Source organism: Pseudonaja textilis, chromosome 6 (assembly GCF_049901715.1).
Source record: "Pseudonaja textilis isolate UNSWEBS1 chromosome 6, rPseTex1.2, whole genome shotgun sequence".
NCBI lineage: Eukaryota > Metazoa > Chordata > Lepidosauria > Squamata > Elapidae > Pseudonaja > Pseudonaja textilis.
The window spans coordinates 38,727,758-38,749,881 of NC_141995.1; the positions used below are offsets into that span (position 1 = coordinate 38,727,758).

The 22,124-nt window shown below is 37.2% G+C and overlaps 2 protein-coding genes and 1 non-coding gene across 11 annotated transcripts in view; 1 reads left to right on the forward strand and 2 right to left on the reverse strand.

Annotated features, from left to right (window-relative positions):
* The window catches only part of RWDD4 (RWD domain containing 4), a 59,007-nt gene extending 52,684 nt beyond the window's left edge, over positions 1 to 6,323 (forward strand). For all 5 annotated transcript variants that reach the window (XM_087936350.1, XM_087936347.1, XM_087936346.1 and 2 more), the window contains 4 exons: positions 1,655 to 1,861; positions 2,520 to 2,614; positions 4,274 to 4,395; positions 6,037 to 6,323. In XM_087936350.1, coding sequence (XP_087792476.1) covers positions 1,655 to 1,861; positions 2,520 to 2,614; positions 4,274 to 4,395; positions 6,037 to 6,275 — 663 coding nt within the window. In that variant the 3' untranslated portion in view covers positions 6,276 to 6,323. The remainder of the gene's footprint in view (positions 1 to 1,654; positions 1,862 to 2,519; positions 2,615 to 4,273; positions 4,396 to 6,036) is intronic.
* On the reverse strand, positions 674 to 14,181 carry ING2 (inhibitor of growth family member 2). Of its 5 annotated transcripts, XM_026699662.2 has the most exons (4): positions 13,722 to 14,178; positions 10,223 to 10,889; positions 6,427 to 6,461; positions 674 to 2,395 (listed from the first exon to the last, which is right to left on the reverse strand). In XM_026699662.2, the coding sequence occupies exons 1-3, from the start codon at positions 13,963 to 13,965 to the stop codon at positions 6,458 to 6,460; spliced, it is 915 nt and encodes a 304-aa protein (XP_026555447.1). In that variant the 5' UTR covers positions 13,966 to 14,178; the 3' UTR covers positions 674 to 2,395; positions 6,427 to 6,457. The 5 variants fall into 5 exon arrangements, with proteins under 5 accessions (XP_026555447.1, XP_026555445.1, XP_087792478.1 ...); XM_026699660.2 differs by lacking the exon at positions 6,427 to 6,461 and having other exon boundaries at positions 2,235 to 2,395; positions 13,722 to 14,181; XM_087936352.1 differs by lacking the exons at positions 674 to 2,395; positions 6,427 to 6,461 and adding an exon at positions 6,485 to 6,600 and having other exon boundaries at positions 13,722 to 14,179.
* Positions 14,182 to 15,361: 1,180 nt separating this feature from the next.
* On the reverse strand, positions 15,362 to 15,649 carry LOC148125454 (RNase MRP). Its single transcript, XR_015744226.1, has one exon.
* Between the last annotated feature and the right edge of the window lie 6,475 nt (positions 15,650 to 22,124).

Genomic DNA, 22,124 nt, shown 5'->3' on the forward strand with positions numbered 1-22,124 from the left:
TCCCGAGGGGGACCCATGAGACATGACAATGTCATACTCCATAGCATTCGGCCACTTGCCTGTACACAATAGTATGTGCCTGTTATTCCTAGTACCCATCCATGGTTCCTGCCTGCTTGTACTCTATAGTCCCAACCTGCCTGCCTGCCTGCCTGCAGCTTGTGACTACTGGCCTGCTTGATTTCAAAGGCATAAGCAAGTGCTTCTGGATTCTTGCTTCTTCATACATGATGTCATGTGAGGTTCACATTTGATGGCAATAGGGACTACTGGGATTGCTATTGCTGAGCAATGGTCACATAGCACCATGCTTTATGACTGCAGTGGTTAGCGATGGAAATTCCAGTCCCAATTACCGCAAACAAGGCAGTTGCTCAACATGGGTTACCTGTGTACTTAGTGTTCAGATGCTTTAGTGTAACAGTCTTAACTGCTATATGTTGCACCAACTGCAACTTCTGGATACTTTTCTGAGTTCAATTTAGTTTGTTTTAAAATGAAACAATCTATTATCTCACTCATTGCTGTAGCTTTATAAATTTACTAAATATAAATAAAATAAATAAAATGTATTTTCATGTAAGTCCTGCTGATATATAAAGGAACCCTGTGAAGAAAGTATTGGGCAAAAGTGTTAGGCAATTGTGTAAAAATACAGTCAAATCAGGAATGCTTTTAGAAATAAAAGTGTTAATCATTTATTTTTATCAATTAACAAAATGGAAAGTAAATGAGTAAGAAATCACAAGTCAAATCAATATTTGGTGTGATTATATTTTGCCTTTAAAACAGCAGCAATTCTTACACTTGCACAAAGTCAGGGATTCTGTAGGATTCGAGAAGAGGTCTCCATAGCTGGCTGGAGAATTTTGGGAGTTGAGGTCCACAAGTCTTAAAGTTGCCAAGCTTAGAGTTAGGTGCATGATTAACCAATTATACCAAGCAGGTGCTAATTATCATCAATTTCATATGTAGGGTGAAACAGTCATTAATTGAAACAGAAACAGGGCAGGGCAGGGCAACAGTAGGGCAGTAGCTGTTGAATTCTACTGTATAGTGCAGTGTTGGTGCGGTGTCGGGGGTTTTCAATTCCATGTGTGATGTGTGTTTATTTTCATGGTCATGATGTGCACTGAAGGTGGTGTTTGTTCATTGTACGAGGTGCAATGACAATAAACTAAACTAATTTACAGCATTTTTGCACAGCTGCCTAATACTTTTGCACAGTACTGTATATTGTTTAGTGCTTAATTTATTTCATAAAGAAATCCAACATTTTTATTTTATTTTATTTATTTGTCAATTGCTTACAAGATAATAGGTATAAGTATAAACATGAGTAAGAATACAGGAAATAGGTACGAATAAATGGGGACAATAGGGCAGGGAAGATGGTGCACTTATGCACGCCCCTTACAGACCTCTTAGGAATGGGGTGAGGTCAATAGTGGATAGTTTGAGGTTAGAGGAGTGGGGGTTAGAGGATGTCCTATTACACTGTGAAAAATAATTGCTTCCTACTTCTTGCTTTCTCCTTCTAGTTAGTAAGTAGCAAGGTCAAAACCTTTGCAGAGGAGAACCATGTTATTTATTTTTGCCAGATGTAAAATATGTTTTAATTGTTTTTCAAATAACTGCCTTTCTCTTTTCACAGATTGCTGTGTGTTCCTACTATGCATATCATCTGTCAGTGTTCAGCTTGGAAACCATGTCCTATGTCCATACACTTGAGAGCAAAGAATCAATGCTTTTTTTATATAATGCTACCTTAACATATACTGGGCATTATCTAGTGCTTTCCAATTACAGTGAGGAGGAAAAAATCAGCTATGTAACACTATGGAATTTAATCACAGGAAAGGTATATTTTCTGCAATTCTTGGGCAACAAATTTTTTTTGTGGTATCATGGTTTCCAAATCAATACATAATCTAAGCTCTCTGCAAATAGTTTGCGAACTAGCATGATTTACCTTATCATTCCTTTTCACATTTCCATTAATTAGTTTAAAATGATTCCTAATTTCGGAATATTTGAATTGGGTTATTCTATCATAAAACTTTCCTTCTTTGATCCGAATACCCAGATCTACCACAATATCTTTTAAGTATAGAGTTGCAAAAATATGCAAAAACATCTTTTTTAAATGTTCAAGAACAGGAGCTAAATATTTCAAGTCTTTATTTTGCATTTTGAGGCACATGGAAGGTGTAAAATAGGTAGCATAGTCTTAATGTTGTAGATGACAGATATATTTTATTCCTTAAAAATCTCAAACCTCCTTCCCAAGAGGATCCTGGCCCTGCCCAGTTTTGAAGTGTGGCTCTTGACATTTGGGCATTTTACTTCAGACATTATTCCTTCATTCCTTGCCTTTCCACAATACAGCCAAGTTCTGGAAGAATAAGGATGAACAGGAAAACATTACCTGCAGTTATACACCTGCAAATCTATATATAGTTTGTATATAAGTTACCCATAACCAATTTACTCTATTTTTCTCTGTTATAAAAATATAGGTTAGAAAAAGATTAAAAAATGAGCCTAATGTCTGCTGTACAGCCATTACTGCAGATGGCAGTAGGATCGTTTTTGGAGTGATGGTGGATAACCTGTAAGTAAATACTAAATACAACATAAATACTAAATACTAATACAATAGTGGTGAGACTCATCTCCGCGGGCGGGGGGGGAATGAGTCTACCTATCAAGATGGGGTGTACCGGTTGCTTTCACGGTGTGGAGACAATAACTTGGTCCTTAACACCAATAAGACTAAGGAGCTTATAGTGGACTATAGAAGGAATAGATCAGACACCCAGCCCTTGCTTATCAATTGAGACCGAGTGGAGCAAGTGGCCAGTTTTAAGTTTCTGAGTGTTATCGTAAGAGGACCTGACCTGGGGCACTCACGTTGCAGCACTGGTCAAAAGGGCCCAGCAGAAATTATACTACCTGGGACTTCTCAGGAAACAACTACTGAACGAAAAACTGCTGCTGACCTTCTAGCACTACACCGTAGAGAGTATTGCACCTATGTATGGTTTGCCAACTGCACAGTGGCAGATAGGACAGGACTCCAGAGAATTAACATCATTGCCCAGAGGATCATTGGTTGCCATTTTCCCTCCTTGGAAGAGCTTTATAGCTCCCAAATGGTCACTAAATGAACTGTTGTAAGTCAAGGACTATCTGTACATATATACAGGTAGTCTTCAGCTTAGGGCAATTGAGCCCAAAATTTCTGTTGCCAAGTGAGACAGTTATTAAGTGAGTTTTGCTCTATTTTACAATCTTGTCTTGCAACAATTGTTAAGAGAATCATTGCAGTTGTTAAATTAGTAACAGAAATGTTAAATAAATCAGATTTTCCCATCAACTTTACTTGTCAGAAAGTCATAAAAGAGGATCACATGCTCTCAAGACATTGCAACTGCCATAAATATGACAAGCACCTGAATTTTGATTACTACACCATGGGAATGCTGCAATAATTTTAAGTGTGAAATTTCATAAGTCACTTTTTCCAGTGTCGCAATGTTGAACGGTCACTAAATGAATGGTTGTTAGTCAAGGACTACCTATCTAGTGAGATATTCTTGCATTTTAGATACATAGCATTTATTCATAATAGTCAAAAACAACTTGAGATAGCTTTGAGAGGTTATATGTTTCAAATGCAACTTCCCTCCCTACTAATGTAAAAGTAGTTGATGTATCAGAGACCTCTTTTTAAGCTTCCAGGAATGTAAAATGGTATTATTAAAATTAGCATACCACCAAAAATAATATAACAGACATTAAATATTTTTATGTAAATGTGCAAAATGGATCCAACTATATAATTAAGATGTACTGCTTTTACTAAAACCAGAAGTTATTTAAATAGTCCAGTGTAAATCAATTCAGAGAGTGATTGGAAGTTTTGCTAAAGTTAATTACAGCAATAGCACTTAGACTTATATACAGCTTCATAGTGCTTTACCGCATTCTAAGCGGTTTCCAGAGTCAGTATATGGCCCCCAACAATCTGAATCCTCTTTTTACTGACCTTGAAAGGATGGAAGGCTAGGTGAATATCTAATGAAATATGATGCTATATACAAAATAATTATTAAACAAGTTGTTTCTCAAATTACAATATGCTATTCTCAGATTTCCTGTTTACAAAATAGTAGGTAAGGTTGAAAGAAATGTTAAGTTTGTTAATTATATCTATATTATCAATTCTAAATAATGTCCAAATTGATACATTCTTTCTTGTGATTTATAGGATTAAAATTTGGGATCCATTTAAGCATAAACACAAATTAATGCAAGGTTATGAAGGTCTTGATCTGACTGTGAATAGCAAATTGCATATATTAGATGGAACAAAAGCAATTCTACTTGCAGGTTTGTTCGTAATTTCTTTTGTAGGTTAAAAAATGTGTTCCAAGACCCATGTTCTTTTGATTTTTAATATTATAACCTGTAATTTATAACTAATTCTATAACTAAAACACCAAACTTAATAATACACTATTGTTATTCTGATCCTAAACATCCACATAACTTACACAAGAAATTTCTGCTTGCCATATACGGTAGCATTTTATGAGTATTTAGAATGTACACCAGAGGTGGTATTCAGCAGGTTCTGACCAGTTCTGGAGAACCAGTAGTGGAAATTTTGAGTAGTTCAGAGAACCGGCAAATACCACCTCTGACTGGCCCCATCCCCATCTATTCTTTGCCTCCCAAGTCCCAGCTGATCGACTGGGTCTTCTTATGATGCCCTGCACATAAGCTGGAAAGCAGGTTAGTAGGGTAGGGAGGGAATGGGATTTTGTAATATCCTTCCCCCAAGAATGGGAATGGAACGGAGATGCCACACCCACCAAGCCATGCCATGTCCACCAAGCCACACCCACAGAACTAGTAGTAAAAAAATATGAATCCCACCCCTGATGCACACTATTATTTTCTGGTGTACCTATATCTGAAATATATAATGAATGCATTATGTATTACACAAACAGGAAAAACCAAACTGATGTTTTGGGAATGTGTGTCTTAAAACAGTGAAAATAATGCCTTATATCTCTAAAAGATTGGAAAGCATTTTATTCAATGCTGAAGACCCTGGCACCACAAATAGAGATTCATGCAGCTCATAGACTGCAAGTTTATGCCCCTATCCTCAATCATGTTTTTTTTTTTAAATTGTCTTAAGATTACCATCAATAGCACAGGCTTTATGGTTCAGCTAGCTGTTAAAATACAGCCCACTGTGGTTTATTAATAAATTCTAATCAATAAAATAACTATTTAGCACTATGTCTACAGTGGTTAAAAAAAGAAAAGATGATTCAGTATACATAATTCTTTAATTCAATTGATTTTTTCCTGAAAAAAAAAATTAAGCTGTGTAAGCCTAGGAAAGGTAACCGCAAATTGTGTGACATAAGCCTCCCTGTGTGTTCTGAATTATCCTCTTTCCCTTTGAATCCAGAGTGATACATCATCTTAATATTAAGATGCAATTCAGAAATTACGCAATCTAATATCCATTAATTTTGGCTATACAATGGCTGTACGATGCTATTTTTTTTTTTTTTGCAAAATTGAATCCAAGCCAAACAGATTCCACAAGAACTTTGCATAACATTATATTTGCATAACAAAGCACATGCTTCAGTAAAAATGTTAGCAAATGGAATATAAAAACAGATTTAAAAATATTTTTGATACCTATGTGCCTACATATAAATTATAGTTACAAATCTGAACTTACCTACTAAACAGGATACTTCTGAAGAATAAAAGTGGCAGATGTAATTATAGCAGTGCCAAAAAATAACAAAAAATGTCCTATTCCATTATTAATTTCAGAATTTTATATTCTCTTCTATTTATCACTAATAAATTATACCAAAGGTTTTTTTAACCTTATTGCTATGGATTAACCCCAATACAAGAGAGTTGTTCTTAAAATGAAGGAAGTTTCCAAACCAAACTAAATGTAGTAACATGCATTTCTCTCTCCCATTTTAGGTGAGGTCAGTTTCTGGGATTTGGAGAGTGGCACAGTTATATCCATCTTTACATTTGATAGCAAAATATCTTGCATGACTGTTGCTTGTGACAAAAAGACAGTTCTTTTAGGCTTGAGCAACAGCTCTACTCTTACCACTTTGAAAATGATGAGCATAAATACTGCTGAAAATTCAATAGGAAAAGATTTGTTTGGAGAAGACTCATCAAGCAGTGAAGAAGAACGTGAAAATATTTAAAAGAGAATTTGAACAAAATAAAATCAAGCATAAACAAATGAAACTTGACATAGTTTAAAAATCATTTTTGTTTTAAAGCAACTGCACATAACATTTAAAAGACAATAAGCAATTTGTGCATAACATAAAAAGACAATACTAATTCTCTTACCTGTAAATTAATTCTCCCTTCTCCCCAATAATTATCTGCAAGTCAGAGGAGAAAGATACAGCTGGTAATAATTGAAGAAAATGAAACGTTGCTGCAACCAGCTTTGCCTTTCTCTTAGCCCCATACAGTATTGTAAAAAAGTATGCAAGATGAGAACCTTTCAATCTTTACTCCCTGTGTAAAAAAAAAGTCAAGAAACTAAAGGAAAATCCCCATGACAGAAGCAGCTCTTCACTGAAAGGAATGTAAGGACCACTTGGACAAGTCATAAACATAAGAATTACTGAACTCATGTGGAGTGAACAAAGAATAAGTTTGCACAAAAGCTTTAATCACTCCATTATCATTCTGCAGAGAAGAGGGAGTGGGGAAATCTCCATACATTAAGGATATTCTACAATATTCTACAATATATACCTGGGGTTGTTTTTTTTGGGGTGGTGGTGTTGATGGGTTTCTCTGGGATTTGTTGGATAAATCTGTTTATTTTAATCTTCCAATTTTCGAGACAATTTTAGCCAAAGCATAGAAACGGGATGAGTAACAATTTAATTATGAAGTTATATTTAGAAAACTATATATATATTATTTTTTCAATTGGAAATCACCATGCTAAGAAAATCCTTAATATCTCACATTATATTGTTTAGTAAATGTATATAATATTCATATGAAATAATTCATGCAACTCTTAGAAATCAGATGCATCCAAAAGTATTGCTACTCCTCACTTTTCCCAAGAATCTCAATTTGCCATAAAGTAAGTTGAAACTGACAAAAGTAAATGCCATTCACCATGACAGTTCATACAACAGACACTTTGATATATAATTTAACAGATTCTTGTAATTACTAAAATAAGCAAGGGTGTCAATACTTTTGGCCAGCAGCAAGCAGAGAGACTAAACACTGGCTTTGTAGGGAAACATAGACCTATATTCTTTCTCTGCAAGAGGAAAAGATGTCAGTTATTATTTTTTCAACTATAAAAGAAGTTAATGATTATACTATTATTATTAGCCCATTTTGTGAGGCAACCTCCCTTTTTAGTCATGCTAAATATTGCTCATTTACTCTTTTTGGTTATATTGAAACATGTCCAGATATATTTTAGGTAGTATATACTGTGTGATGCAACAGAATATATGCTACTATGTAAATGGCAATTTCTGACTTATTCTTACCTTTAACTTTTGTAAGATACATGGTTAAATTTGGATTAGAAGAAAATAACACTTCACATCAGAACTCTTTTCATTCTGATGTATAAGACTGTTGCAGGCTGTCAATAAGATTTATGGAACCTGAAATGAGTGTGCATTTAACATAGTAACAATTGAGGGTATTAGGAAAAATTCAATACTCATACAAAATGCTAGTTTCACTAGTGCTTTAACAATGTATTATAATTATTGTTCAAGGTGTCACCAGACACATAGAATATAATACATGCATTCCACATTACCACGTCATATCCTACCTAGAATCTTACTTTTCAATCTCATTCCAAGCTAGACACATCCTACAGTATACTTAATTGTATTTTATATGCCAAAGAAAACTTATTTAAAAAAAATCCAGTTTAAACAAATTAGAAAGATACCTTCTGTATACAGAAGTTCTTTGGATTCCAGCCTATGAATGTATAATAGAAAAAACTGGGGGGAAATTCAGATACAATTTTACAACCAGTATTTTTTATTCATAAATCAGAGCATGCAAAATATTAGATCCAAGTAGCTGATACATTCTGATGACACATTTCTAATTTCCATGTGCTTATGCTTATAAATTTTGAACCAAGGAGATTGTCATATTATATCAAACAACATATTTTTAAAAAATCAAAACAGAACTTCATAGTAATAATACAGTTTCTCAAAATAGGAAGCATAATTTTACTAATGTAGTTGACTAATTGTAATTGATTAAGAATCAGTTTTTCTCAAAAGTAGACACATTCTGGTTCCTCTTATCAGAAGTTAATGCACATCGCTCTCTGGGTACAGAAGTATTGTGTCCACAAATAGATATGAATATGTAAGTAGTCTGTTTTATGATAATGTTGTAGTGCACATATTAGTCAATTAACATTCTTCAAAATTTTACACACCATCATAAAATTATTGTGTGATTTCTTTCCTTGGATCATCCAGAAAAGTAAGTAGCAACTACAGAAGCATATTACTAAGTTAGAATTTCATTTTATCTGTCCATTGCAGAACTATGTTTGGGTGGGGGAGGGGCAAATATTCAAAATAAAAGCATATTATAGCTATATTATGAATGTGCAATTAAGTGTCCCCCTAACAAGGTAAGACATGATATTTATAGAAGGCAATGCCATTTGACCATGACATACCTTGTGGTCAGTTTAGTAGATACAATTAATTCATGAGACACAATTTCAGATTTAACATGGATATAATGGCTATGTGAAATAATCCAATCCTTATGTAGTACAACAATTTCTAGTTAAACGGCTGAATATCTTTAGTCCATGTGATGCAGCTGTACTGCCATGCTTTCAAAATAATTTCTGAATATTTAAATTAATTTGAATTTTTTGTAGTATCCAAGCTTTTTTTTTTTCAAACCTCACTCAAAATGTAAGAAATGGCCAAATGTTATTTCACACCATAGGAACAAGAATTCAATAATGGATTTTTTTGCTGGTGTGCTTATGTTTTTGCTTTACAATAGATTTACTTACACGGAGTCTGTAATGTCTAATAAATAAAATGAAGTACTCTAATTTTCTATAAAAAATAAAATTAGTATCTGGGAAAAATCTATGGCATTAAATTAGGCAGTCAGATGACTACAGCTGTATATCATCAATTTCAAAACTGTTCCATTAAAGAAATATTTAGTTTGGGGATTCTTTAGTTATTTGTTTCAATGTAAAATATTTCATTAAGAGTTGCCTATAGGAGTACTCTTCTAGAAAATAACTTTTTTTTCCTATGAATGCTCTTTGCTAAGCCCTTAGATGCTGTAAATCAAATTAAGATAAAATATTAAGATCAGTCAAGTTTACTTCACAAACTGATCTTACAGTATTTATGTATTCTTTGTATATCTAAATTTTGCAACATGATTACATTTTTTAAACATCTAAGGAATTATGAACAAGATGGCACAAAAGGACTGAAGAAACTGAAGAGCATAGTGAGAACGAATACTCCAGTTTAGGACTGCAATTAATGCTGATTGCAACTCTTCCAGTATTTGTTTAATATACTTTCTTTAAACAGACTTATAAACTCACCACAAAATTAATATAAAATAAGTTAATGACATATACTAGATCACATGGAAGACACGAAGAAAAACTGGCTTTATATTTCAAAGGTTTAAAATTTAAAGTTTGGCAATAGATTCAAATATTATCTTTAGAATTCTGAAGACTAAAAGCATCATTGAACTAACATGTTCTCAGCAAAATATGCTATATTCAACTAAATTTACAGCCACAACAAATCAGTTTTAACATGATTATCTTTCCAGTATTTCCTCTTCATATATCACCATAATTCCACAATTAAAAAGAGTGAGGAATTTGGAATTCCTAAATTCCTTCTGTGCTACTCCCATGTGACCCTGTTTGAAAATTTTGGTTTAGTGCAGAATATTAAAAAGCAGAAAAAAGTATTGACATCTGTGAACAGTCCAATACTACTGTACATCTTAAAAATTATTGCATAGTTTTATGCATTATTCTAAAATACTAATCTGCTTATTAAATAGTTTTATAGAAACCACACAGCTGTCTGTACACTAGAGCATTTACTACCTTGATCTTCTATCCTTTTTGGATTTGTCTGTACATTTATCCATAGTCTTCTCATTGTCTCCTCTGCACTTTGGGCAATACCATTTTCCCTTTGGTTTATAAGTGAGTCCAACACATGAAAAATGAAACCACTCAATGGGACACAGATCATTGTCACAGCCTATCATTTCTCCATAAGATACTTGGTCACAAAGACAGTAAGTTGGCTCATTAGGGTCAACTGCAAATTCTACTGGTGAAGCTTCCCTTTCTTGTTTAGCTTTAGACCGTTTTTTCTTTTTAGCAGATTTGGATCTTTTTTCTTTAGGTGGCTGGTCATCATACTCATCAATTCCATTTGCTATATGGCATATATCACGGCTTTCACTAGTACGTTGCCGACGGGGTCTTCGTGAAGATCTTTCTGGTTGACATAGATCCTGTTTTGACTTTTCAATAGGTTTTTCAGTGTCTGACAGATCTTGAAAGCACTGAGAGTGGGATTCTATCTGCCGGGCTCTGTTCTCTACTAATTCAAGCATCTGAGTAACTATTTGGATTTTTTCATCTCCAAGTTCTTGACTGTTGATCAAAGCTCGCTGAAGATACTGCTGCAAACGCTTTTTCTGTGCAGGATCATCTTCAGCTTTGTATTTTTCATACACCTCATCAATTTCTTTCAAAGCTTCTGTTGAAAAGCATCACAAAAGTAAATCATAAATTCAAAGTTCCTAAATCATTGTTTTCTATTTTATCAATATTAAATATAAAATGTAAATTATAGTAATAAGCCAGGACTAGCTCCATAGACGTCTGACAAGATCAGCAAACTGCTATTCTACTTCTGTCCTGCTATGGAACAGTGAGGCACTTTAAATTGCTTTTGAGCCAATGAAACAGTATGGTCCTTTATTACTCGCTCAGTCTAACTTTGCTCTTGTTTCACTTGTTAGCTGAATATAACAAGGAGTCATATCACATTCTTTTGGGATACCCCTCATCAGATGCGAGACTATGCTTCCCAAGGCTTAATGTTTCTAGCTACTGCTTTGCGTTGCAGAAAACTACTCAAGGACATGCTGTACATTTGAGATCACAATTTTACAAATCAATAAGCCTTCAGGATTAAAAAAATCATAAAGATAATACATTTTTAACACATAGCACCAAAACCAAAATTAAAGAATATAAACCTTCCATGCTGGAATATCAATGGTTGCAGATCTTAAAAATGTTTCAGTTAAAATTGGTTCAGTCCATTAAATGTATTCATTAAAATATCCTATTTAGAATTTACTGGACACCTCAAAAAACATATTTGAAAGGATGCATATCAGATTTCCTCTGTTGGCAATATAAAAAAATTCAGTCATACAATTTAATATGTGAATTACTGGGATTTTTAAAATTTAAGATGTTAAAGTATGTCCTGAAATTTTGGAATTAGACTATTTTTTGTGAAATGATTATGGGCTTGGGCTATTCCTAAAATATTTTCATAAATTGTAGTTATTCTTGATATTAAAGTTTTGAGAGATATGTAACTTACTCATTTTTGAAAAGGTAATTTTACCAACTAATAAAAATGAATTAAGTTTTTTGTGGCAGAGATTTCATGACATTTTTTCATGTTAGTCAATCATATTTTTCCCAATACAGATTTAGAAATCTATTTGACATTTGATTAATAGATGAGGTATATCACCACTTTCTGTTCTTTGTAGTTTTCCATATTTTTTTCTGCAGTTTTGTATTTTGAAATTCTATTTCTTTCTTTTTAAAGAAATAAAAGAACAAATCCCATATACGTTTATTTAATGTATTTGATGTTCTAATCTAAATGCTAGCAAAGTAGAACCTAATCAAAATAACATTTCAACAATTTCTCTATTATCTTCAATATAAAGTTTTATTATGGAGTGAACTGCAGCATCTTTTAGAAGGAAAATAGGAACAAAAGCAGTTTATAACTGCAGTTTGGCAGCTATATGCCAAAATTGCCTTATTTAAAGTCACAAAGTAAACTACTATTTAATACATTAAGGAAAATGAAAAATGCTTTTTATCTGATTTATATCTTTTTCTCAGGATGTGAAGATGGTGTCTAATGCATGGCACCACGCCTCCAATTTCCCAAAACAGCAACCCTGTATGCTGAGCTCAGACTAGTCCCAATTCAAAACCATAGTAAAATTATATCCAACTACCTACAAAAAAGTTTATAGTGACAATCCTCAATATTCTTCTAGTGTAAATGCTGCTAAACTCAGTAAGACTCTTTAATAAATTGGTCTGTTGTGTGCTTCTCTCCCAAAGTAATTCTCACTTCAAGAGGCCAACACCTTCCTTTCCCTTGACTGACCTGCACTTCCGGTTATCAGTGCAAAAAGTTGCATAATCAAATGCATTTTAATGTGGAGGAGTCCCCTCCTTTCCTATATGTTTTCGTGGGAATTTATATGTATGGTATTTAGGTTTCTTCAGGTATTTTCCCATATCTTAATATTTGTGCACAAGTATTAAGATGTGGGAAAATGCCCGAAGAAACCTAAATACTATCTATCTATCTATATCTATACACACACATATATATACACACATACACACACACGCACACATATATATATATATATATATATATATATATACACACACACACACACACACACACATACACACTAGCTTCTGTCACTACTGATGTACTAACGAAAAGAATATATAATTCATAATAAAACACGTGTACCTGAGTCTACTGATACAATTGGGCATTATATTTCAATCCTCCCCTTTTAAACATTATTGAAGTAACATTACATTTCCTGCATTCTATGGTGGTCTAAAGGACTACATACACCTGTATTACTGTGAGGCAAGTAAAAAACTATCTAGCAGCAAGTGACTTGGGAAACTTGTGTTCTCGCAAGATCGGCACGCAAATGATTACCCCCCGCCCCCCCACCCAAAACCCCTCACCTTTACTCTCATACAGCTACTGAAACAGCATTACGATTATCCCCAACTTTAAAACATAACCGCCTACGGAGGGAAGATCTTACCGAGCGACACCTTTTCACGTATTTGTCACATCCGGAGCATCATCCCAAACAAGGCAACATGCCTCCTCGTCTCCGCCTCACTTGCGGGACCGTGACAGGGGCCCGCGTGAACGCGGCAAACCAAGGCGACTGTCAGCGCCAGAAGCCGGAGCGGCCCCGGCCGCCACCCACCCCGCGCTCCCTCGGGGCCTAAACGGAGCCTCCTCGGACCGGCTTCTTCCCATGCGCCGCTCCCTCCCCCATAGGGTGGGGTGAGGGCAAAAGAAGGGTGGCCATTTTCTCTGCCCCCAACCCAACGAGTCGGGAGGAGGAGAAGGAGATCGCCCCTCCTCTTCAGGAGGAAGAGCGCTCCGACTGGGCTGAGCGGCGAGCAGTCTCCATAATCAGTTGCCAGCGCCCGTCATCGGCGCAACCCCCGCTCCATCCCGCCCCCCCCCCGTCGCCCTCGCGCCCCTCTTGCTCACCACGGCAGCGCGTGTCCATCTCGCGCAGAAGCGAGGCCAACCTCTGCATGTCCAGCGGCAACGACTCGACGCACTCCAGGTAGTCTTGCACGTAGCGCGCCAACAGCCTCTCGGACGCCCCTCCGCACGGGAAGCTCGCGATGCCCCCGGCCCCGCCGGCGGCAGTGGCAGCAGAACCGGCAGCTGCCCCGGCCGTCGCCCCAGACCCCGCCCCCGCGGGCTGTTGCCCCGGCGACCCCAACATCGTTACCGGACGTGACACCCCCTTCCCTCTTCGTTCAGCCCGCTCGGATCGCTCCAGGGCAGGAAGGGAGGAAAGGGGGCAGTGAGGGAGACTCTCAGGTGGCTGCGTCTTTAATCGGCCGAAGGGGGAGGGGGGCTAAGAGAAATGCTCTCCTGCCTCACTTGGAACTCCCCGCCTCTTTTTCCTTCCTCGCACCCCCTTCGATCCGCAGAGTACGCATGCGCAAGGCCCTGTCCTTATAAGGTGCGGCCGGTTCACATTCTCCCGCCTTCCCCTTACGGCCGATACCATTGGTCCAGCATGGTGAGACGTCAGAAGACAAACAGGGCGGGAGGGAAAGGCGGGATTTCATTTAAAGAGACCGAGCCAGAATTAGACTTTGCCGGGTCTCAAGGGAACTGCTATCTCCCCGCCCTAGGCCGCTCCCACTCTTTCCTTCAGTTTTCTCAGCTGGAGGAGATGAGCAGGAATAAAGCCACAGGGACGAAGCAGATTGACGAGCACCGCTTTTAGTAGGGCATGAAAATAGGAGCAGGTTGGGAGAGAAACGTGGGTAACCAAATTCAAGGAAAGCAAAGGTAACCTCCAGGCAGGGTTTTCACGACATCCCAACCGCATTGAATCCCAGTGTCACACGGGATCTACGGCAACGTCTGAAATGAGCGCGTGAACAAACGAGCATGAAGTCGCCTCATCCACTCCAGAAAGAACCTCAACTCCTCCTTGAGGGCAAGAGTTAGGCTTCCTCTTCCCCCTGCCGTCCTACGCCCCTCACAGATCCCGGCTCTAGTTAGGTGGCGCCGTGTAATTACATCGAAAAAGGAGCAAAAAAAAAGGGGGGGGGGTCAATTGGTGCTGCTCTTAAGAGTTCTGTGGATTCAAACTGGGTGTTTCTAATCATCTGCCCAGGAAGAGTAAGCAGTTTGCTCGCGAGTTACGTCCGTGCATTTTTACCTTTAGCGATGGTTTTCTCTGATTTGGCTGGGGAAAGTAGCCGAAAAACCAGGAATTCTCTGAGTATAGTAATTCTAGAGCAAATGTTCGGAAACCTGCACGAGACTCCCTGGGGCTCTGGAGGAAAGCGTGCCATAGACATAGGTCAACCTGCTCTTACAGATTTATTTTTTATACTCCGTCACTCGGAGAACCATCTCCCAAACGCGCGGACATAAAGTTACAAGATTTTAATGCAAATATTGATGTACACATGTAACAGCCTTGTCAAAAGCCCCCAAAACAAGGAGAAAAAACCCTTGCATTAACTAATCGCAGAAAAATACAACCGCAACGATGTTAGTCTTTCTACGCTTTCCGGGACCGATAAAAATTCGTGGGTTTACAAGATGCAGAAGTAGCAGTTCAAGGCTCCGTAGAGACGTCGGCCAAGCAAAAAAGAAGCGTCCTGAGAATGAGCCCCGTTTTGTTGGTGCGACCGCCTCCTTGGGAAAGGAGCACATGCGCACTACCTGCGTAACTATGGAGCTGACGAGAGCCCCTCCGCACTCACCCGCTCGGCCCTGGGGCTTCTTGGCGGAAGAAGCGTGAGCTTGCGAGAGGGTACAACGCGCGTAAAAGCACGCGGCACTCTCTGCCCGGGGTCCGGGGACTTTCCCCTAGGCGGCGAGGAAGCCCAGAGGAACAAGTCCTCCGCAAGTAGCCTAGAGAGCAGGTCTTCAGAACGCTCGTGTGATAGTGTTGCCGTTTTCAGCTTTATAAAACTGTTGACCGTTTTATCTTGTAGGTTATAGTGAGCAAAACGAAAGCAGAGAAAGTAGAATATATTTTCTACTTGTTCGGTTTCTCGAAATATAGGCTATTTCGGCATTTTGTTAGGGAACGAGGAAGGACGCAGGAGAACAATTCTTATCAGAAATCCTCAGATTCTCATCTTTCATTTGCCTGCATATATTATGCAAATATTCATGTCTCCACTCCCCATTGCTTGAGTCAAACAATGTCGTGCAGGAGGGTTTGGGATTGGTTGAAGAATGTGATTTCTGAGTAATTAACGAACTAGAAGGGTGGTTTAAAGGTTTGTGGCTAGAAAAGAGCAAATGCCTCACAGTCACAGACCTTTCAAAAAGTAAATGATGTTTAAACAATTTAAAATAAATTAAGATTGATAAAATAAAACAAGAATAAAAAATAGCAGGAAAAAACGAATAGGGTGCATTCTATTGTTGTTAGTTGTAAAGCGTCTGATCCATCATGACTCCATGGACAATATTCCTCCAGGTCTTCCTGTCCTCTACTTTCCCCCGGAATCCATTTAAGCTCATGACAACTGCTTCAGGGACTCCATCCAGCCACTTCATTCTCTGTTGTCCCATTCTTCTTTTTCCCTCAATCATTCCAGCATTAGGTCTTCTCCAGTGAGCCCTTCCTTCTCATTAGGTGGCCAAAGTATTTAAGTTTCATCTTCAGGATCTGGCTTTCTAAAGAGCAGTCAGGGTTGATCTCCTCTAGGACTGACCGTTTGATCACCTTGCAGTCCAAGGGACTTGCAGAAGTCGTCTCCAGCACCGTAGTTCAAAGGCCTCAATTCTTTGGCGCTCCACCTTCCTTATGGTCCAACTTTCACAGCCATACATTGAAACTGGGAAAACCATAGCCTTGGCTATACACACTTGTTGGCAGGGTGATGTCTCTGCTTTTTAGTATGCTGTCTAGATTTGCCATAGCTCCCCAGGAGCAAGCTTCCTTTAATTTCTTGGTTGTAGTCCCCATCTGCTGTGATCTTAGAGCCCATGAAAATAAAATCTGTCACTACGTCCATTTTTTCCCCATCTATTTGCCAGGAATTGAGAGGGCTGGATGGCATGATCTTAGTTTTCTTAATGTTGAGTTTCAAGTCAACTTTTGCACTCTCCTCCTTCACTTGCATCAAAAGACTCTTTAGTTTCTCTTCACTTTCTGCCATTAGAGTGGTATCTTCTGCATATCTGAGGTTGTTGATATTTCTCCTGGCAATCTTAATTCCAACTTTTGATTCATCTAGCCCGGCCTTTCTCATGATGTGCTCTGCATATAAGTTAAATAGGCAAGGCAATAGTATACAGCCTTGCCGGACTCCTTTCTCCATTTTGAACCAATTAGTGATTCCAGGTCCTGTTCTCACTGTTGCTTCTTGACCCGCATATAGGGTTCTCAAGATACAAATGAGATAGTCTGGTACTCCCATATCTTTAAGAACTTGACACAATTTGATGTGATCCACACAATTAAAGGCTTTAGCATAGTCAAGCAAAAGTAATGTTTTTCCGGAACTCCCTAGCTTTCTCCGTGATCCAGTGCATGTTGGCAATTTAATCTCTAGTTCCTCTGTCTCTTCGAAATCCTGCCTGTACTTCTGCTACTTCTTGGTCCACATACTGCTGGAGCCTAGCTTGTAGGATTTTGAGCATAACTTTGCTAGCATGTGAAATGAGTGCGATGGTGCAGTAGTTTGAACATTCTTTGGCATTGCCCTTCTTTGGATTTGGAATATAAACTGACCTTTTCCAATCCTGTGGCCACTGTTGAGTTTTTCAAATTTGCTGGCATATTGAGCGTAGCACTTTTACTGCATCTTTTAAGATTTTGAATAGCTCAGCTGGAATACTGTCACCCCCACTAGCTTTGTTATTGCTCAGACTTTCTAAGGCCCATTTGACTTCACATTCCAGGATGTCTGGTTCGAGGTCAGTGATCACCCAATCATGGTTATCAGGGATGTTAAGCTTGTTCTTGTGTAGTTCTTCTGTGTAATTTTGCAACCTCTTTTCTTAATCTCTTCTGCCTCTGTAAGGTCCCTGCCATTTTGGTCCTTTATCATGCCCATCTTTGCGTGAAACGTTCCCTTCATATCTCCAATTTTCTTGAAGAGATCTGTGGTCCTCCCTATTCTATTGTTTTCTTCTATTTCTTTGCACTGTTCATTTAAGAAGGCATTCTTATCTCTTCTAGCTATTCTCTGGAATTCTGCATTCAATTGGGTGTTTCTTTCTCCCTTTCCTTTCGCTTCCCTTTTTTCCTCAGCTCTTTGCAAAGCTTCCTCAGACAGCCATTTTGCTTTCTTGCCTTTCTTTTTCTTTGGGATGGTTTTAGTTGCTACCTCTTGTACAATGCTACAAACCTCCATCCATAATTCTTCAGGCACTCCGTTTATCAGATCTAATTCCTTAAATCTATTTGCCACCTCTACTGCATATTCATCAGGGATATGCATTCTATTAACAGCCATATAATCATCTAACAGAATCCACTTTGTCATGGGGTCCCCAAAGCTAGATGACAAAGCCTTCTTTTGAGGGCCTTCCTGACAGTGGTGGGATTAATTTTTTTTTTACTACCAGTTCTGTGGGTGTGGCTTGGTGGGCATGGCAGGGGAAGGTTACTGTAAAATCCCCATTCCGCCCCCACCCCACTAACCTGCTCTCCAGCTCCGTTCTCCTGTGTAGGGCAACAAAAGAAGACCCAGCCTATCAGCTGGGACTTTTGAGGCAGAGAATAGATGGGGGCGAGGCCAGTCAAAGGTGGTATTTGCTGGTTCTCCAAACTACTCAATATTTCCACTACTGGTTCCGCAGAACTGGTCAGAACCTACTGAATACTACCTCTGCTTCTTGAAGTCCAACAGGATTGGGGCCACTCCCATCTCAGGGGGAGTTAGTAGGATAATGAGAAACAAATATTTCTCCTTGATCAATACATTTTAATTAGAAATGGAGATTTTATTCAGATGGTAAGATAGACTGTCATTTTATCTTCATAAAGATTTTAATTTACTAGACTTTCAAACTTATTTTGTCATCTACATGTTGAATGTCAATTTAAATCAGTATTAAATTATTATGGACTTCATTGAAAAAGTATCTCTCTTTATTACAGCCTTAGAACTAGAAAACCTCTATAATTATGAAATAAGTGATTGGAATAGCTGATAACATCAGTGAATGCAAATTAAAAAATAGAAGTTAAGTTTGTATGTTTGGATTCCTCAAAGAATGTTTGCAAATGGTAGATTTTCTTGTGTGAGTGACAGACGGCATTTGAGGTACATTAATTCATTGTTTGGCTTGGTTTCTTTTTGGATAATATTTCAAAATTGTAAAATCTGACCATTGTTGAGAAATATTACCTGTTAGATCCAGGGAATAGCCAAGATAATTATATTGAGGGACTGATTTGTATATATCGAAGACTAGATTCAAGTAATATGTGACTTATTTTTTACAAAACATTTTTACTAACTGAAAAAATGTTATTTCATAACCATTTAGAATAGACATTCTCAAGCCTAATTAGATACATTGATTATATATAAACATGAGTATATGAATATATGGTATATTTAAATGAATTATATTGGCTTAGGATATTTTTCTTTTTTGCTGTTATAATTACTATAGTGGATGGGTGTGATTTTATATATTTTTGTATTTTTTAAAAAAATGGCAAGAAAATGATTTTTTAAAAAAATACTTCCAACCAGTCTTAACATTTCCAATATTGGCTGCGATCTGAAAAATGCTGCCACCTACCTTTAGGATATTGTAAAAATAACAGCAAGTTTTTCTGGAATCAATGGAAATTACTATGGTCATTTTGCACTCTGGTAGGTAATGACAACTACATTCTACAAAGTGGCTTCTTAGAGATAATGGAATAGAGTAGATAGCAAAAATAAAAATAGGATTTATTCTTTAAAATCATGTTGATATTCATTTAAATTCAACTTTAATGCTTAGTAAATTGAATTACATACATTTAAATTCAAACGTTCATCTTTCCATATTTATGCTTTCAGTTCATATAAGATAAATGCCAATACTTTCATTATAATTTCAACCACTGCTTCTTGCAATATAATTTTTTTAAAAATACCAACACTCAAGCTTCAACCTGAAAGACAAAAAAAATGCAGAGGCTCATGCAGCTCCTGTGTTTCCCCTGAGCATCACCATGTTCTACGTATGAAGCAGTTTTGGAAAGAATGTCTAGCTCATAAAGCATTACTGGAGGAGGATCTTCTCAATTTAGAAATTAAGCAATTCAAGGCAATACTGAAAAGTATCTCCAACTTCTTTTTTCGAGAACAAATGGTTCTCAATTTGGTTTTCAGTTTCATCTGATCTCACTACTTAAAAAGACTTCCTTACCCCATTGTAAATGCTAGGCCTGTAAGCCACTATAAGACTGCCTGTATTCCAGAGGCAATCTTACAGACAGGTAGCGAAGGTATAACCCACTAAATATTTATGGCGCCTGGGTTCTTTGCAACAATAAGCAAAGGGAGGAGAGTGATAGATCAGCAATTCTCATCTCATGGATGTATGAAAGAAGTACTATATCACAAATCCTATATAGACACAGTATTGCCATAATACAGATATTATTTTCACTGCGTCATGTTAATGGTGTACTTTTGCACGTTTATTGAGAGACAAGTTTTCGTTGAGATAAGAACATAAAAGTAGAAATAAAATGTATATTAAGCCATGGTTTGCTCCATTGAAGAAACTCAAATTGGCCTGATCTATACATGTCCATCCTTGTCTATAAACCACAGTTGCTCAATTTGCATCACACATAAAGCCAAAATGAAGCAAATCATGTTACAATTTAACTCAATATACGAAGCCAGGTAATAGGGATCTTAAAATATTGTGTACTATAGTCTATGACTTTTATCTGTTTATTTATTTAGTTGATGAGTTTTCAGCTAGCATACCTGTCACAAAACCTCTTAACAGAAGGAAACATTTCACTAAAAATTACCAGTTCCATGACTATTCCTTGCATTCACTAACAACCCATTTTCATATAAACAAATATAACAATAGGAAAAAAGTATACATTTGTAGCAAACCATAGGTACAACCTGAAGGCACTATTTTTCATTTTCTACTCCAATGTTATATCTGATTTCAGGGTAATGCACTACATAAGCACTTCATCCAGGCACTGAAGGCAGGATTTATAGCATACCATTCTCCGTTTGTCTACATGAGGGGTGTCATGTAGATTTCTCCCCCCTTGCTAAATCGGGTGGTGGCATGGCCCACTCATGATGCATCCGGCCTATGGACCGCAAGTTTGACAACCCTGGTCTACACCATCAAATGTAGCTTGAACAGAGAGAGAGAGGCTGGTCTGAAGTGAAGCACTGGGCTTCCCTGACTGAGAGCATCTCCACTCTTAGTCGAATACGTCAGATTGATATACAAGTCTCTTATCAGAAAAAAATACCACAAAATATCACTAATCCAGAGCAAATAGTATATCTGGCTTATGAGCCCATAAATATTAAAGTTTCTTAAACATTTGTTTAAATCTGAACAGGAGCCAAACAATAGAAAATGCCTTTAAGATAATTTACACTGGATGCAACTTTTTAAAAAAATGACAATGATTTCTAGTATTCCTACACAATACTCATTTTAATTTGATTTGAAAAGACTATTAAAATACTGCTTTGGATTATGAAGTTAAAGTTCATTGAAGGCTTTTCCTATCCTTCTCTAAACCTTTCCAAAGGATCACAAATCCTTCTGAACAATTTGGACATCCAAAAAGTTTGCTGACAGAAAGGAATTGCCAAAATGGAATCTTAAATTTTACATCTTAATAAAGACTATTCCAGTCCTTTCTTTCACTAGTAGCTCCCACCTTCTTCTCATTTTTTCAGTTTCTGACACACATACCCGAATTCTCTGGAAAGGTTTCCAGGGGCTCAAAGGGACAAAGCCAATTTATTTCTAGAGGTCAGATGAACTGCATAATATTAGCAGTTCAAGCAATACTTTTCTGTAATTTCTACTTGTGTTTGATTTGAAACATAAAATGATATACTATTTTTGTCAACATTTATATCCTGGCCCAGATGTTCAAATCACTAATGGCTCAGTGTTAGGAAAAACTACTGATGAAATTTGTTGTCAAAAGATATTCATGGATCATTCAGGACCTCCTAAAAACAAATTCATTAAAACCAAATAGAATATACTTGCAAAAAGAGTGCTTTGAAAATACATTGAATTTAAATAAGTTTCCAAACTGTGGCAACTTCTAGATTTATGAACTTCAAACCCCAGAATCCTCTGCCAGCCTAGCCTTTGCTAAGACTTGGGAGTTAGTCCACAAATCTGAAAGTGGCCACTAAGAAACCCTGTCACTTA